Source organism: Notothenia rossii (genome assembly GCF_949606895.1).
Source record: "Notothenia rossii genome assembly, chromosome: 7".
In the NCBI taxonomy this organism is placed as follows: domain Eukaryota; kingdom Metazoa; phylum Chordata; class Actinopteri; order Perciformes; family Nototheniidae; genus Notothenia; species Notothenia rossii.
The window spans coordinates 36877058-36895006 of record NC_136905.1 but is presented as its reverse complement, the minus strand read 5'-3'; the positions used below and the strand labels follow the sequence as shown (position 1 = coordinate 36895006).

Genomic DNA, 17949 nt, shown 5'->3' with positions numbered 1-17949 from the left:
AAGCCTTATTAGTTTGTCTGTCTTGCACATCCTCCTGTTAATATCTTTGGACGTCCTGCACTAAACTGTTTTATTGTAGAGATCATTAAAGTATCTTCTTGATATTTTCTATTCTATATTTCTATCATGCCTTCTACTTTCCCCCAATTTTGTATGTAGGCTACTCTTAATATTTAAATGTTTTCATCAAATAAAACGTATTCAACAACAACATTCAATAACGTGCTTTAACCACTAGGTTAAAAAACCAGTGATGTAGTTAATAAAACATAATAATATCAAACATAATATGACTATTAACTTTATTGTGAAATTAAAACAGAACGGTAAAGGAAAATACAGTTTCAGTCTCTCGATTTGAAGCTTATGCATTGTACCATGAATAGTATCTTTAAAAACTGCAAACAAATCCCTTTCTATCAGCTGTGCACCGTTATGGTGTAAATATAACCTATCTACCAATTGGAACAAATATAAAAGTCAGCCGAATTAGTGTTGATACTGCAAGGAGACGTATTGTGTGAAAAGAAATGGAAGATGTTGTTTAATTGCTAATTTATTTATGATCCACGTCACGTATTCAGTTTTGGCGGCATTTCTTACAGTTTGTCAAAAGGTCTTCTGATCAGGGCTCTATAAATAAATATCTACGGCAGATATGTAATATTTAATGCAGCATGGGAAAAACACAAAAGCATTGTACACTTTAAACCAATAAATGTTGTATAATTAACAAGGATAAACTTATGTTTTTTAGTTGATGAGTACTGCAGATATCACTGTTACATCATTGGTTTTATTATGAAAACATCGAGACCGGAAATACTGTTTTTAACCCGTAACTTTACATTGAGGCTGCCACATATCTCAAATCATCTTCATAATATCTATCATTACATTACATTAAATGTCACTTGTTAGACGCTTTTATCCAAAGCGACTGACATACTCGAAACTGTGGACAATCCCCACAGGGGCAATTTGGGGTGAAGTGTCTCAGGGACACAACGACATGCTGACTGCAGTGGGACTCGAACTTGCTACCCACTGATTCGAAGTCCAGCACTCTATCCACTCAGCCACAGCCACCCTTAACTATCAAACTATAGATCCAACATATCGACTGGACGTGGATTCTAAAAGTACAAATACACTTCTCGCTAGAAATCTAATCAAGAAGCGTTTTAATGGCCAAACTATCCTACAATTTAGGATTTTACAGAGAGGGTTATTTGTGAATAAACGACCATCTGTAACGTTTGCATTCAATGGGAGAAGGCAAAAACTTTATTATAGGACATATTAAGCGCTTGAACAAACGACATATTTGGTTGTAATAAGGGCCTGAACAATCGGCCCATGTGGTCGTATGAGTTGGAGGACTTGTTGGTTGAGTTGGTTAAAATGTCAAATTTTATGGCTGTTTTTTCACTTTTAAAATATGCTATATTATTTTATGAAAAAAGAGCCCCTCCAGTAGCCAGTAAGCTTAAAATGTACCGAACCAATAAGTAAAATGTAAATCTAGGCCAAAGCGATGTTAAAAAAAGTGCCCGCTATTGTAAGGGAGTAGATCAGTGCTCTCTTTGTGAATATAACATATTTGTCAAGTTTTTCTGGGTTTTGGCCTGTATTCACAGTGTTTTGCCCAACCTTGAGAGGCTGGAGGGCAACCGAGGACGCTTGGACGACTCAGATTCTTTCTTTTTGTCTTTACTTTCTGCTCAGCGGTTATTTATAAGACACTTTTCATCAGATTTGCATCAGGTTGAAAACATTCAAACACAGAGGACGAACAAATGTTAGCACACATGCAAATAAAATCAAACGTTTTGTATGCCTCATTGCAAATAATAATTCAGTCACATTCCATTTTATCATAATTCAAATGATAAATTGTGAGTTATTCTACAAAACATCATTAACTTAAATGAATTAATAAGAAAGTCCCTTTCTCTACTTGAAACCAAGCAACCCAGAAAATCTCACTGAACACCATCTGAGCTGTCTAAAAATATACACCAAACAAAACGGAGCGCACACAAACCACGCTGCGTAAAAGCCGTCGATTGCGCAACAGCAATCTCACACAATAAGGCAACAGATCAAGAACGCAAAACGTAATAAACAGCGGAGAAACACACCAACGGTGCCAAACACACTGTCGCCAACTTCTCCCTCCGTGGCTTTGGGAACAAAAGACTGGCCATCATAATTCCTGCCCCTTTTGTTGCCGTGTTACCGGAAGCGGCATTAATATTTTTTAATAACAGCTCGTCTATCATTTAAAGGTCCCATGTCATGGCCATTTCTACTGATCATAATTCCAATGTTGAGGTATACTAAAATAGATTTATACTGTGCAATTTTCCAAACTCACATTGGTTTCTCAAACAGCATCTCTGTAAAGTATGTGTATTCACCGGTGTTCACTCTCTGTCCTCAACAGCTTGTCGGAGCACACAAGGGGACGGGTAATAACCGGAAAAGCATGACATGGGACCTTTAAGAAAAGTAGACTACGCTATTCAAAATAAAACGAATACCCCCTTGGTATTGAACAATTATTTATCCGTCCGTTTTTCTCAGATATTATTATTTTTCTTTCAAGATTGAATTTTTGTCTCGACAATATTCCAAAGGATTAAGTAATCATTTGCCATTAAACATAATCACCCTGCCTGCCTTCATTGGCTTTGGAAACATCCTGTATTCATCACCGGCTTCTATGGTCTTTTAAAATAAACTGTGCTGATTGTAGTATTATTTTAGTACTAATATATTATTATGATTGGGAACTGTGAGAAATTGGCCTTTTGGCTGTATCATAGATAGTTGTTTTTATTCTATGCTTGAGAATTGTACATTACACTTAATTTAAGGGATTTAAAAATAAACTCTTGGCTTTATTACATGTTTTCATATTTCCATTACCAATGGTATAACCACATATTTTTTCTAAAACAAACCACCCTTGTAAATAAGAAATACAGACATTTAGGCCAACTTCACTTTACCATGGATGGCTTTTGTAATGTTGTTCAATTCTACAATTTATTCCCTTTTTCCCTTATTTACTTTAACATACAGTCCCCTCTCCTTAACATGTTATTTGATATACTGGTCATTTTGTAGTTATCTTTATGTTGTATACATTTAGGTGTATGTATATACACCTTCACACTAGCAGAATCACACCATTGAATAAATATGTGAAACTCAGCATTTCGAGCAACTTTGAATCTTCTCTGTTTACTTTTCCAATATTGGAAATGAAGCAGACTTTATTTGCCAGCTGAACAACATTCAGGCAATCCGGCCCTTGAAGAAGACAGACACCATAGCAACAGTGGAAAGTTTGAGGAGCTGTGAGCTGGGAGCAGCAGCAGTGGTGGCGGCAGCAGCAGTGCTTGTGTCGAGTCGCTGGAGTGGAACAGATATACGTTAATTGGAAGTAAATCAGACAGCTCTGGGGGAGAAATGAGGTATGGCAAAGAGAGGGGGGGAAGCAACACCAGCAGCACCTAGACCCAGGAATGCATTACACAGTGAGCTCCCAGATCTAAAGAGGGTACTTCAAACATCTTGTCCTCATTATGTATTTATTGTTTGCATTATAGCCTGTGTTTCTTCCCACTTTGTACATCAAATCTGCGGAAGAAGCAGGGGGTGCACCAAAGGTCTGCATTCCAAATTATTAACAAAGAGGTTTTGTTTCTAAAAAATAGTCATGAAGTTACTTTGTTTACCTTGACTTTGAACTTCACAGACGGCCTGTGATTCTAATTAGGAAGAAAAAACGGAATAAAAGAGTGAGGCTTTCAGACAGCAGAGGAACAGGCAGGGGGTGGGGGGCGTTGTGGTGTTGGTGGAGGTAATGGGTGGGATCGGGAGGCTGCAGCAGAGGAGGGCAGAGACACTTTAGAATGAAAGCATTGCTTCACAGTTTTCAGGTCTGACTGGGTGTTCTTGAAGCTGACAGCTTCCCCTGCCATCTGAAAGAGCATGTTATGAAGTCAGGGGAAAAATATGGACTAAAAGAGGAGAGGGGTCTGCACTGAAGCCTGCTGACAGGAACATTGAGATGAAAGGACACAGAGATAATACAGAAATATTAGTGTGTGAATAGTTTTTAAGAATTTTGTAATGCAGCAATTTATATTAAGTAAGCATGATCAAGGTTTCGAAAGTGTATTGTTCATTACGGAACGTAATGTTCACCCCAAAATCAATAATGTTGGGGTGAACAAATTTATATTGAATATTAAGCTATTCTCACAGCCTGACTGGAAACAGTGCAAACATGTCTGTTCTAAGTGAGGCAACAAGTCCTCCAACTCATACGACCAAATGGGCCGATTGTTCAGGCCCTTATTACGACCAAATATGTCGTTTGTTCAAGCGCTTAATATGTCCTATAATTACGTTTTAAAGCTTTCACCCTTTAGTGCAACCGTTGAATGCTAACGTTACAGATGGTCGTTTATTCACAAATAACCCTCTCTGTAAAATCCTAAATTGTAGGATAGTTTGGCCATTAAAACACTTTTTGATTAGATGTCTAGCGAGAAGTGTATATTTTACTTTTATAATCCACGTCCTGTCGATATGTAGGATCTATAGTTTGATAGATATTACGAAGATGATTTGAGGTATGCGGCAGCCTCCATGTAAAGTTACGGGTTGAAAACAGTATTTCTGGTCTCGACGTTTTCATAATAAAACCAATGATCAAATGATTTAACAGTGATATCTGCAGTACTCATCAACTAAAAAACATCAGTTTATCCTTGTTAATTATACAACATTTATTGGTTTAAATTGTGTACAATACTTTTGTGTTTTTCCCATAGGTTTTTCTCTTTCGATTCTGAGAGACACCAGAGGTTTTGATAGGCTAAAACATCGATTGTTTTAGCCGCAATGCATGTCGGGATATGGTGTTTATGCCATATTAAGTCGGATTTTTATTTTTTTTAAATAAAATAATACTTTATTCCGAGTGTTCTTGCTTTTCTCTTTGGAAGTCATCACATAAAACGGCATTGTAATACACGGTTTGACGGCATTAAATATTATATATCCGCAGTGGATATTTATTTATAGAGCCCTGATCAGAAGACCTTTTGACAAACTGTAAGAAATGCCGCTAAAACTGAATACGTGGCGCGGATCGTTAAGCTTCTTTATTTAATCCAGCTAGGTGAAGGCAGTGCTCTCGCTCCCGCTCCCTCTGCTAGTAACGTGGGTGTAGGTCATTCACATCCCTCTCTGTGTTCGGCGAGTAGGAGCATTGCTCTACTCTTTCCGTTCAGCAGGTAGCCGGTGAAGGCTGTGTTCTCGCACCCGCTCTCGGGTACGCTGCACCTGGCATTCGTTATGAACTCAACCAGTGAAGGCAGTGTTCTCGCCCCCGCTCCTGGTAGACGTGTTGCTTGATTCTTAGCAGGAGCCGCCCGGCTAAACTGTCTTGTTAAACATCTTTATTTAATCCAGCTAGGTCACTGGTTCTCAACGGGGGCGGTACCGCCCCCCAGGGGGCGTTCAGAGAACGTCGGGGGGCGCTGGAAGCAATATTTTTGAAAGGGGGGCGTTGAGGTGTTCTTGGGGGGCGTTCACGAATAATGTCTTTTTGTCATGAAAAACGCTGGCCACCCACAGCGTCTTTTCCTGTACAAAAAGCAGCTGTCAGCATCTTTTGTTGCTATAGGAAACCACAACTCTGCTTGCGATTGGTCAGCTGTCAGCAGTGTTATTACGGGTACGTTCGTAAATGCACGAACGGTCAGTCCGCTCGGACAACCCGTCTGTTCCGCCAGAGCACCCAGCTGTGAGCGCTCAGAGCGCAGCGCTCTGGACTGTGGAACGGGGACGCTCGGAGCGCTCTGAGCGCATTTACGAACGTACCCTACAAAAAGCAGCCGGGAGCGGACCGGAAGTCGTTGTAATTTTGGGATCGCGACTGTTAATAATCTGTGTCACTTTGTTAAATTTTGATATGTTTTGATATGACAAATTCCACTAACAGATTCGAACTAAGTGGTCAGTTTATGAAAATAATACCCGTTTCTATGTCTGCTACGACATGGAAGAGCTGGCTAGCCAGGCTGCTCCACACAGAGCTGTTTGTTCAAAATTACAACGACTTCCGGTCCGCTCCCGGCACGATGTCTTGTCATGTCACCAGCTAGCCCTCTAGCGTTATCGTGACACTACTTGTGGCCAAATCTAAAAGTCCACCTCTCCACAAGTCTCTCAATGTTGCAGTAAAGGCAATAAACAAAATAAAAGCCCACGCCCTGAATAACAGATTGTTCCGACAGCTGTGTCAGGAAAATGATGAGACCTTTGAGCGTCTTCTTCTCCACACTGATGTCCGCTGGCTCTCAAAAGGAAACTGCCTTGCTCGTTTTTGTGAGCTCTTTGACAGCATCGTGGAGTTCCTGGAGGAGGTGGATGCAGCTCTCGGGGAACAGGTGTCATCCAGCCGCTGCGACATCATGTACCTCACAGACTTCTTTGGCAAAATGAATGAAGTAACGCTGAAGCTCCAAGGAAAAGGAGTTACTCTGATCCAGAGCAAGGCGGTCATCCACAGTCTCACCTCCAGGCTGGATCTATACCGGAGCATAGGCAGGAGGCAGTTTGCTCATTTCCCGCTGTTGACCAAGGTGATCTAGCCTAGGCTACTAAATAATGATAATAATAAATAATACATGTAATAAATGTAGGCTACTCTATGCAACACTATATTTGTGTTCCTGGTTAGTATAAATAACTTATGTTCTGAATGTATTATGAGAATAAAGAAACATCAATTAGTAAACTAATTAGCAATAAAATAACCAGTTTAAAATCAGATGGTAACATTCTGCACCGATAACAATTTCCTGGTTATACTCATTGCAGGTGTCTGAGGCTCTTACCGATGAGCGCCTTCTCATTTACACAGACCACCTGAGGATGGTGAATGCCGATTTGAAGATCCACTTCAGAGATCTTTTGGACCTCGATGTTCCCACCTGGGTGGTGCAGCCCTTTCAGGCGGACGTGGCGGAATGCGAGCCAGCAATACAGGAGCATCTCATCGACATCCAGAGTGACGATGAGGCCCAGGCTATTTTCCGCACCTCTGGCTGGGGCAACTTGTGGGTCAAATACTCTCAGCGTTACCCGGCTCTCTGGGAGAAAGCGAGGCTGCTTCTTCTGGCTTTCCCAACCACATACCTCGTGGAGCAGGGATTCAGCCAGGTCCTCCACATGCAGTCCAAGTACCGCAATCGCTTGAACTTGACGGCCTCAGGTGCACTGCGACTGAAACTAAGTTCTCTGCAACCCGCAGTGAAGAAACTGGCGGAGAACCACCAAGCGCAGGGCTCACACTAACCTTCCCCCCCCCGCAATTCGGCGAAATGCAACACCTTTCCGACCTGTTAGTTCTGTAGGCCTAATGTACAGTTTTGTAGCCTACTGTTTGTTCTGCACTGGACATGTGTGAAATTGCTGCTGTTCCGTAGCAGTCTGTTTGTATTCTCTGCTCTTGTCTGAGTTTGTTTAACACTCATAAATATCATTTTAATTCACATTCACATGGCTTTTCTGCTCTCTGGTAAACTAATGATAATGATATTCCAACTGCCCAGTTAAATCAAATCTATTATTTGGCATTCAGTGACATTCTTTTTAAATGATATAACACAGAATTTTAGTCAACATTAATATTCAGGGAAGAAAATAAGTCTACTTATTTTGATGGGGGGCGGTAAGAGACCTGGATAATGGACAGGGGGGCGCTGGCCCAAAAAAGCTTGAGAACCCCTGAGCTAGGTGAAGGCAGTGCTCTCGCTCCCGCTCCCTCTGCTGGTAACGTGGGTGTAGTTAAGATAAGATAAGATAAGACTTTATTTATCCCGAAGGAAATTGTTGTGCCAGAGTAACAAAATACAATAAACACAATAAACACAGCAGCAAAAAGAGCAATTAAACATCCACAGACAACATGAAACGTAGAAATATAGAAAGTCACACAATCAATGCAATTATTATTAGCAGTATTTAGTAGTTATAGTGCAAAAATTAAAACGTAGTGGCAGTTACGTAATTGCACGTTATCATAGTATTATTAATAATACTAATAATAATAATATGATATAATATTGCACATAGTTATATATATATAGCAGCGAGTGTATTGCAGTGATGGAACTTACAGTATATTGCACATAGTGTTGGTGTGGAAGTTCTCAGTGCCCTTTACTTAGGGGTGAAGAGTTAAAGAGTTTGATTGCCACTGGGAGGAAATACCTCCTGTGGCGCTGTGTGGTGGTTATGGGTGATCTCAGTCTATGGCTGAAAGTGCTCCGGTTGGAAACCAGTGTGGCATGCAGGGGGTGAGACCCGTTGTCCAGAATGCTGAGAAGTTTCCTCAGCATTCTCCCCTCCGACAACATTGCCAACGACTCCTGATCCACTCCCAGGACAGAGCCTGCTCTCCTGATGAGCTTGTTGAGTCTGTTGGCATCAGCTGTCTTCACCCCGCTGCCCCAACACACTACAGCAAAGAACATCACACTGGAGACCACCGAGTCATAGAACATCTGCAACATAGTGCTGCAGACGTTAAAGGACCTGAGTCTCCTGAGGAAATACAGGCGACTCTGGCCTTTCCCTCTTTGTTTTCGGCGAGTAGGAGCATTGCTCTACTCTTTCCATTCAACAGGAGGCTTGGGAAGGCTGTGTTCTCGCACCCACTCCCGGCTACATTGCATTTGGCGTTAGGGGAGCCCTCCCCCCTCTTCCCACAAGTTTGATTGTCATTCAAAATTTAAAAAATATATATTTAAAAAAATATATTTGTATTTTATTTTTATTTTTAATGAACAAGGTACATATTACATAGTTGGTATCAGTAAAATCTATTATCTACAATAAAATCTGTTTAGAATTGTGTTACGATGTCTAAAGTTACTGATAAGTCACATGTTTCCTGCCTTGCCGCAGCGTGTATCATTACCCTCTTTCGTCTGGGCGGTAAGAAAGGAGACCTCAGCAATGGCACATGCTGACTGTTGCTATCTGTAAACTATGCCGACGAAACATAATTTCAGCCAATCAGCGTCGTCAGATCTGATGCTCACAGGGCGGCAATTTCAGCACACGATGCCATCTGTGAGTTGTTTGGACTCGTATCCAAGGTGACGCTACAGTATTGATGAGGATGGCTGTGTCTGCAGGTGGAGACTCCGGTGCTAGTGGATCGCCGGAGCTGTAGATTAACATTTACATGCTTATTGTAGTTGTAAGGGCAATGCCTGTAGCACCATGGAGCATATGTGTGGGCTGGACCTGTATTTTACAGGAAAGGAGTGAGCAGAGTTGTCGATTCTTGTTCAGTTTTCTGTGATTATTTTCCTCACCCTCTCAAACTTTGAGTTGCGCGCGCTACTAAAGAGACACGTTACCATGGAAACCAAACAATGGTGTAGCTGTATTAAAGTCAGAGTGGAAAAAGTCATGAGCAAATCTGATTTTGTCAGAAATCGGGAGAAATATGACCCCGGGAGGAAACCGGGAGAGGGCAATGAAATCGGGTGTCTCTCGCGAAAATCGGGAGGGTTGGCAAGTATGACACACACACATAATGTTCGTATTCAGTCTCCTGATTTTAAATGGGAATTAAATCATTTGAGTGTTCCCAAAGCACCAGTGTTCTGCAGTTTGTGTTGGCCTACTGTACTGTTGCACAGCTTATATACACTGTAGAAACTATGTCCAGGACAAGGTATTTGGAAGTTTGGGAAGATTCATAGCTAACCACACTGAAGATTATGGATTATTTCATATTGTTAAGCCTCAAGTTGTCCTCCCCCCCTCTAACATCACCAGAAGTCATCATATAAGGGGTCATTTCTCAACATTTTCTTCCGGGGGAGCAGCTCCCCGGACCCCCCTTGTATGGTTTGCACACCATTTCCATAGCCCCACCAAAAATATTTTACAGTATGACATTTTCACAAAATGTAAGCTGCGATTACGTGAGAACCGTACTAGCTATCCAAAAATAAAAGTGGGGTGTTTTTGAGCTCTGTTCAAATGGATTTATCATTCATTCCTATAGGGCCGCTTTGATGTGTTCTTTGTGTGTCTTGTGTCAATGCTGCCGGACGAGTAGCATGACAACATTTGTGGCGGAAGAAGGAGAATAAGATGAGATAAGTATGTCGAATACTATACTGTGTGTGGCTTCGACAGTCACACAAAATTACTCCTTGATTATTACTGATTTGCTGTACTCTTAGTGAAACCATCATTGGTTCTCAGGGTTCTCAGAGCTTCACTAAACAGCAAAGCCTTTCCCACCAACTCCAATTGCAAAAATGTTTTCTACAAAGTTTTTATAGGAACTTTTTACCTGATAATGACCAAACAGTACAGATTTATGAGTCAACAAAAACATTAGAACTAACTGTCTAGGGCATGGGGTTTTAAAAGTGTGATAAGGTGAGCCTCCCCTCAGAGAACCAGTGTTAATTTTGGCAGCTGTTTTTGATTTAGTCTTAGTCTTTAGACGAAAATGGTTATTAGTTTTAGTCACATTTTAGTCATTCCTATCCTTCATAGTTTTAGTCAACGAAAACTCAAAACGTTTTAGTCTACTTTTAGTCAATGAAAAATTACATTTTAGTCAACTTTTAGTCAAAATGTTTTCTCTTTAAACCAATTCAGTTAGGCAAATACAGGTAGGCATATCTGAAATTGGAATCAATGTGAATATATCAAGTGTGGAAATTCGTAAAGCAACATTTCACTCTCTTAACACTTTACTTGTGTAATATCTGGGTATCGTTAAGGTTTTCTACGGTACTACTAGTCTTATCGATACTGCTTAAAAATCCAGTACTTTAACGTATTGTAGCGACCCTGAAAGGAGCCTGAGGGTGTCACTCAGGCATCCCCCGTCTCTTGGCCAATCACAGAACTGCACAGGATGCTTTTCTAGGTTCGGGCCTGTGGTTGGGGGAGCGGACAGGGGAGGGCGGGGAGGTTGTGACGTAGACACGGGTATATATAGGTGTGTGTGTGGGAGTTATAGTTGTGTAAGGTGGAAACCACAAGCTGTACCTGTTCCTGAATCTGTGATCCTAAGAAATAAGAGTTATTAAAGCCTAATAACTAGAAGCCTATTTCCGACTCCATCTGTGAACGTTACATTGGTGTCAGAAGTGACTTTTCGAACGGAGGACGTCTATCCGGGATGGGAGTTCGTAACTGCGTCACGGAGCTAGCCGGTAAGCTAGCGGATATGGAAGAGTTCAGCAAGATGGGGGTGAAGCAGGAAAGTAGGGATGGAGAGGAAGACGGAGCATGCGGGTGGTCGATGGACATGAGCGGGGAGTTCGTGAAGGTACGGGAGGCGAGAGAGAGCCTGAGGGAGGCGGCAGTGAGGATGGCTAGAGACGCGGGAATGTCGCCATCTTCAGCCGCGTTTCGCGCCAAAACGGAGCGGGATGTAAACAACCATGGCGGTGCCCATCAACCGGTAGCAGCCGCCGCGTCCGTGAAGACACCCAAGTACTCGGGTAAGGCTAACTGGGAGGCTTTCCATGCCCATTTTGAACTACTTGCACATGCCGGAGGGTGGTCAGTAGAGACCAAAGCACTACAGCTAGCTTTGTGCCTCACAGAGGAGGCTCTTTCATGTCTGCTGCTGCTTAGCCCGGAGGACAGACTCAGCTACGAGGCGTTAGCGGGGGCTCTGAAGAGACGGTTTGGACAGTGTTTTCCGCCAGAGCTGCTCCGAAATGAACTGAGCAACCGCTGTAGGCAGTCTGGGGAGACGCTGCGGGAGCTGGCTAATGTAGTGGAGAGCCTGACGCGGCAGGCGTATGAGCACATGCCGCCCGGAGTGCAGAGCGAGCTGGCACGGGATAAGTTCATCCGGGCTCTCCTCCCTGTGGACTTGAGGGTCGAGGTGCAGCTGCAGCATCCACAGTCCTTGCAGGCAGCCTTGGAGATGGCTGTGGAGAGAGAGGATGTGTGGAGGGGAGCTGCGAGGAGCAACGGAGGGCCGGTAACACAGGCTACGAGGAGCTGCAGAGAGGAGGAGAAGCCGGCATGGGTTACCGAGATGACGGAAATGATAAGGGCTGTTTCTTTGCAGCCAGCATGCAGACCAAGTACCAGGGTCTGCTGGGGTTGTGGTCAGCCGGGACATTTGGCCAGAGACTGCCCCAAGGCACGCCGGACCCAGGGAAACGACGGGGGGTCCGCATAAAGGGGAAGATGCGGAGCCCAGCCCATAAACTCCTCAACCAAGCCCCGTTTTATTGTCATCAACACCGACATCAGAGGAAGAAGCCTGGCAGCTCAGCCGGGGGAACCAGACGCGACGCCTTTCTGAAGAAGATGAAAGCACCGGCTTGGAGCCTGTCGTCGCGTTGGGCCGCGCGGGTGGTGGAGAGTCCTGCTACGTCCCTGTCGCTGTGGAAGGGGTGCCCTGCGCTGCACTGGTGGACACAGGCTCTACAGTAACCCTAGTGAGACCGGATGTGTTGCCCAGTGGGACTATGTTGGAGCCGACAGCGGTGCGTCTCCGCACCGTCACGGGAGAGCTGGCGCCGATGAAAGGAAGAGATACGCTGACTGTGTCGGTGGGGGGAGTTGGAGTGCAGCACCCCGTGTGGATAGCGGAGGTGCAGGACCCGTATATTCTGAGTCTGGACTTTTTGAAGGCGTCTGGCTGCCATCTGGATTATCTAGCCGGCACAGTGAGTTTCCATGGGGGGCTGGTGATCACTATCACCCGTATCCACGTCCCGGCTGAACCTGCGGGGAGACCCCTGACACCCACTGTGAGTACTCTAAGAACGGAAGAAAATCCTTCCTCCTGTCCCGTATCCATGGCGACGCCCACTCAGGACAATGCAGCACCAGTCACCCCCGGACGGTGCCAACCGATCAAGGCCCCCCCTCAGTTACCCCAGACTGGGGTGGAAGAGGCTCTGCCTGCAGTATTGGAGGTGTGGCGGAAGAACTGTGTCGGCCTGAATCCAGAGCAGTAAGAGCAGTTGTGGCAGCTGCTGCTAGAGTTTCAGGGCAGTTTCGCCATGAAGGAGGAGGAGGTGGGCCGAACGCATCTGGTGGAACACGAGATTGATACGGGGGACGCGCGTCCCATCAAGTGTCGCCCGCGCTGTCTTCCCCTAGCTCGTCAGCAGGCTTGCGACGAGGCAGTGCAGAGCATGCTGCAGGCAGACATCATCGAGCCCTCCGACAGCCCGTGGGCCGTGCCGGTAGTCATGGTGCCGAAGAAGACCGGTGGCTGGCGGCTGTGCCCAGACTACAGACCGGTGAATGGGGTTACTAAGAAGGATTCATACCCCCTGCCCCGCATCGATGAGTCCCTGGACCTGGTCGCCGGGTCGTCGTGGTTCTCTTCCTTGGACCTCCGCAGTGGGTATTACCAAGTTCCTCTGGCCCCAGAGGCTAGGCCAAAAACGGCTTTCTGTACCGGCCAGGGACTTTGGCAGTTCAAGGTCCTCAGTTTTGGGCTTTGTAATGCCCCAGCCACGTTTGAGCGGTTGATGGAAAGGGTGCTGTCGGAGATTCCCCCGCCAGCAGTGTGTGGTTTACCTGGACGACATCCTGGCGCATGGCAGCTCGTTTGAGGCGGCCCTGGGATCTCTGCGAGTGGTGCTGTAAAGGATCAGAGCCACTGGTTTGAAGCTACATCCAGATAAGTGTCATTTCATGCAGAGAGAGGTCACTTTCCTGGGCCACAAAGAAGGGGGGTGAGGGCATCGGCACCCTGCCAGAGAAAGTGCAGGCGGTCGCGGGCTGGCCAAACCCTCGCAACCAGAAACAGCTGAAGAGTTTCCTGGGCCTCGCTTCGTACTACAGGAAGTTTGTACGGGGTTTTGCTTGCACTGCTGCACCCCTGTTCCAGCTGCTGCAGAAGGACAGGGATTTCCTGTGGTCTGAGCAATGTCAAACAGCATTTGACAGCCTGCGGCGGGCCTTGAGTGAGTCCCCTGTTCTCGCACCAGCCAACCCCCGTCTGCCGTTCACCCTGGACGTCGACGCCAGCGGGGTGGGGGTAGGTGGAGTGCTCTCTCAGACTACACCAGAGGGGGAGTGGGTGGTGGCATACTTCAGCCGGGCGTTCAACAAAGCAGAGTGACGTGACTGCGTCACTCGCAGGGAACTTTTGGCAGTGGTGCTGTCCATCAGGCACTTACTACCTGTGTGGCCAGGCGTTCATCGTGAGGACGGATCACTCGGCATTACAGTGGCTCATGACGTTCAAAGAGCCCGAAGGGCAGGTCGCCAGGTGGATAGAAGAGCTCCAAGCGTTCGACTTCAGGGTGGAGCACCGGGCGGGGGTGCGCCACACTAATGCGGGTGCTCTCTCCCCCACCCGTGTGCCGCCGGCGGCTGCCACTACTGCGAGAGGAGAGAGACTCGGGAAAAGGAACTGCTGGAGGAGTGTTTCGCCTGTGCGGCCGCGAGGCCAGTGGAAGAGGTCGTCTGCCAGGAGCTCCGGACAGTGGACGGGGCAGAGTGGAAGCAACAGCAGGAACTGGACGACGTGCTAAAGCCTGTACTGCAGTGGGTCGAGTCGCAGCAAGTGGCCATGCTCTCTAAAGCGACCAAGGGACTGTGGTCTCAGTTTGAGGCTCTACGCTTGTGTCAGGGTGTTCTACAGCGGGCGTGGAAGGAGCCAGCAACGGGGGAGAAGAGATGGCAAGTGGTGGTCCCGAGGGGTCTGCAAGAGGCCGTACTGAAGGCCATGCATGGAACCGCAGGTTCTGGGCACTTTGGCGTCACCAAGACGCTCCGGCGCCTTCGTCAGGGCTGCTACTGGGGGCAGTGTAGGAGGGATGTCGAGGACTTCTGTCGCCGCTGTGACCCGTGTATGGCACGGAAGGGCCCCCCTGGTCGTTCCCATGCTCCACTGCAACAGTTTCCGGTGGGGGCCCCGATGGAGAGAGTAGCGGTGGACATGGTGGGTCCTCTACCTTTGTCAAACCGGGGTAACCGCTACGTGCTCACGGCCATAGACTATTTCACAAAATGGCCAGAGGCGTATGCTCTCCCTGATCAAGAAGCAGAGACAGTCACAGATGCCTTGGTGGCCGGCATGTTCAGCCGGTTTGGAGTACTGGAGACCCTGCACAGTGACCAGGGGAGACATTTCGAGTCCCGGGTGTTTGCCTCCATGTGCACACAACTGGGCATGCACAAAACACGCACCTCCCCTTTGCGACCTCAGAGCGACGGACTAGTTGAGAGATTCCATCGCACCATGGGACAACAGCTGGCCATTCTCACGTCTCAGCATCAGCGCGACTGGAACGAGCATCTGCCCCTGGTGCTCATGGCATGTCGCTCGGCAGTACAGGAGTCCTCAGCCTGTTCTCTGACCCTCCTCATGTTGGGGAGAGAGCTTTGCACCCCGGCTGTTTTGGCGTTTGGTCAGCCACCAGACTCCCTGGACTCGCCTCCAGGGCCCGAGTACGCCAGGAGACTTCAGGACCGCCTCGATTCCGCGCACGCCTTTGCCCGCGATCAGCAGAAAAGCGCTGGGGTGAGACAGAAGCGGAACTACGACACCCATACAAGAGGGCAGCATTTCCGGGCTGGGGAGCTGGTGTGGGTCTACAGCCCGCAACGCACGAAAGGCCGGTGCCCAAAACTGGACAGCCAGTGGGTGGGTCCTTGCAGAGTACTGGAGAGGGTGGGGGAAGTGGTCTACAGGGTGCAGCTGCCACCCAAGGGGAGAAAAGTGGTTCTCCACAGAGACAGATTGGCTCCGTACAGAGGAGTCGCTTCCCCACAGGGAAACCCTACGGCTGGCCCTTCGACTTCCTCACTCAGGTCCTCCGGCGAGTGGAGCAACAGGGCCTCATCCGGGACGGAGTGCTACCCACTTTGCGTTCCCCTTTCCCTGCCTGGGCCGGAACCGGCCACCCCAGGCCCCCTGCCGTGAAGGCAGGCACGACCCCCGAGTCGTTTCAGAGACTTTGTGTGTTAGGAGAGTTTTTTAGTGAGAACCCTTGTTTATGGTAGAGGGCAAGAATGCGCCCTGGTCTCACTGGAAGGGATGGTATTCCACCCAGACCTTCCTAGTCAAGTTCAGTGTGTTGTTGTTGTGTTTGTGATGAGTTTTATTTGTTCCTCGTGGGCGAGGAACTTTGTAGTGGGGGGGGGGGGGGGGGGGGGGGGGGGGGGGGTAGTGTAGCAGCCCTGATCGGAGGCTGAGGGTGTCACTCAGGCATCCCCCGTCTCTTGGCCAATCACAGAGCTGCACAGGATGCTGGTCTAGGTGCGGGCCTGTGGTTGGGGGAGCGGACGGGGGAGGGCGGGGAGGTTGTGACCTAGACACGGGTATATATAGGTGTGTGTGTGGGAGTTATAGTTGTGTAAGGTGGAAACCCCAAGCTGTACCTGTTCCTGAATCTGTGATCCTAAGAAATAAGAGTTATTAAAGCCTAATAACTAGAAGCCTGTTTCCGACTCCATCTGTGAACGTTACAGTATTCTTGTAATTACTTTTTGTTATTTTTTAAAGGGAAAAACTAACAAATTGTTAACCGAATTAATTGCTTTATTTAAAATGTGAAATAAATTAAATATATAATTATGTGAAAATATTATACTGTACTTGAGTACAATGCTGAGGTACTTGTACTTTGCTGGAGTATTTCAATGTGTTGCTACTGTGTTTCTACTCCACAACATGTATTTAATACCTTTAGTTACTTTACAGATGTGGATGCATGATGTGAAATCTAATCGAGTGTTAAATCAGACTTTAGTTTCACCTGGAGTAAATTCACAAGCTACCCTGCCTGCAGTATACAAAGTCATTCAAACTTGAAGGACTCCAGCATGTGTCCCACTCCCTTCTGAACGCTCTGTCCCCGGCAGATCTCTGTGTGCCGCTGCAGCGTGTCTGTTAGGCCCCGCCCCCCGCACACAGAGAGACCGCTCTTCTGGAGTGAAGAGAGCGGAAATAATGATATTGCAAGTTAGAAACGTAAGATGTATTTTGACAGACCAGACGGACAATTGGGGCAATTACCCTGCATTTTGAATGTCCGTTAGTCCACCATTAACACCTTAGTCCCGTCTCGTCAACGAAAACTAAATATACATTTCGTCAAAGTTTTCGTTATCAAAAATCTATTTTTAGCTCGTGATCGTCTCGTCTTAGTCATGTAAAAAAGGTAATTGACGAACATTTTTCGCAGCCGCGCCCCCCCTCCAAATTATTATTGATATTATTATTATTGTTGTTGTTGCTATAATGCAGGGTTATTATTATCCAGTGGAAAGTCCTTACCTACTGGCCTAGTTAAATCAAATTGGTTACTTTTTTTTGGCTGGGCAGTGTAGTTTTACACTCTGTCTTTTTTGACTTTCTCAGGACTTAAAACTGTTTTTTTGGGGCAGACCCCCACAAAGAAAAAAATATATTTACACATGTAAGGTCATCATCTTAAACATTTTTTATGCTCATCGAGTCATCCGTGAGCAGAGCATCAAGTTGGCATGCCTATAACAGCTGAATGTGGCGATTACCATCTTGTTCAGCAAGACGCCTCACAAACTTATTAAGATCCAAAGCTTTAGTGCGTTCTGATTCAATGCTGAGTACAGCAAAACTTGACAGTCTCTTCTCTGTCATTGTAGACCGCAAACACCTCATTCCTTCCATCTACTTGGGGTCCGAATGCGCCGTCCCGTTCAAATGAAATCGCCGCCAATCACATTTCCTCGCTCGCGCCAGGGCCGGGGGAGGGGTTACAGGGCTCTTGTCTTGTGCTGCATTCACTTGCACTCGGACATTAGAGACTTTCTCTCATAAATGTCTGATGAGCCACAACTTTGATTTCAAAACAAAGCTGACATTTTCTGCCAGACGCTGTCTCCTCTTTCACTTTAGGT

At 46.4% G+C, this 17949-nt stretch overlaps 2 protein-coding genes across 2 annotated transcripts in view; one reads left to right on the top strand and one right to left on the bottom strand.

Annotated features, from left to right (window-relative positions):
* LOC307013648 (uncharacterized protein) overlaps positions 1 to 17949 on the bottom strand; it is a 344030-nt gene that overhangs the window by 259356 nt on the left and 66725 nt on the right. The gene's annotated exons all lie outside the window — the stretch shown is intronic.
* LOC307013394 (zinc finger BED domain-containing protein 5-like) lies at positions 5510 to 7789 on the top strand. The gene is made up of 2 exons (XM_079640784.1): positions 5510 to 6671; positions 6910 to 7789. Exons 1-2 carry the CDS (start codon positions 6501 to 6503, stop codon positions 7384 to 7386), a joined length of 648 nt encoding a protein of 215 aa, XP_079496910.1. The 5' UTR covers positions 5510 to 6500; the 3' UTR covers positions 7387 to 7789.

Coding starts and splice junctions, on each gene's coding strand:
- LOC307013394 (XM_079640784.1), top strand. CDS start 6,501: ATGTACCTCACAGACTTCTTTGGCAAAATGAATGAAGTAACGCTGAAG. Junction 6,672..6,909: donor ATTTCCCGCTGTTGACCAAG/GTGATCTAGCCT, acceptor TACTCATTGCAG/GTGTCTGAGGCTCTTACCGA.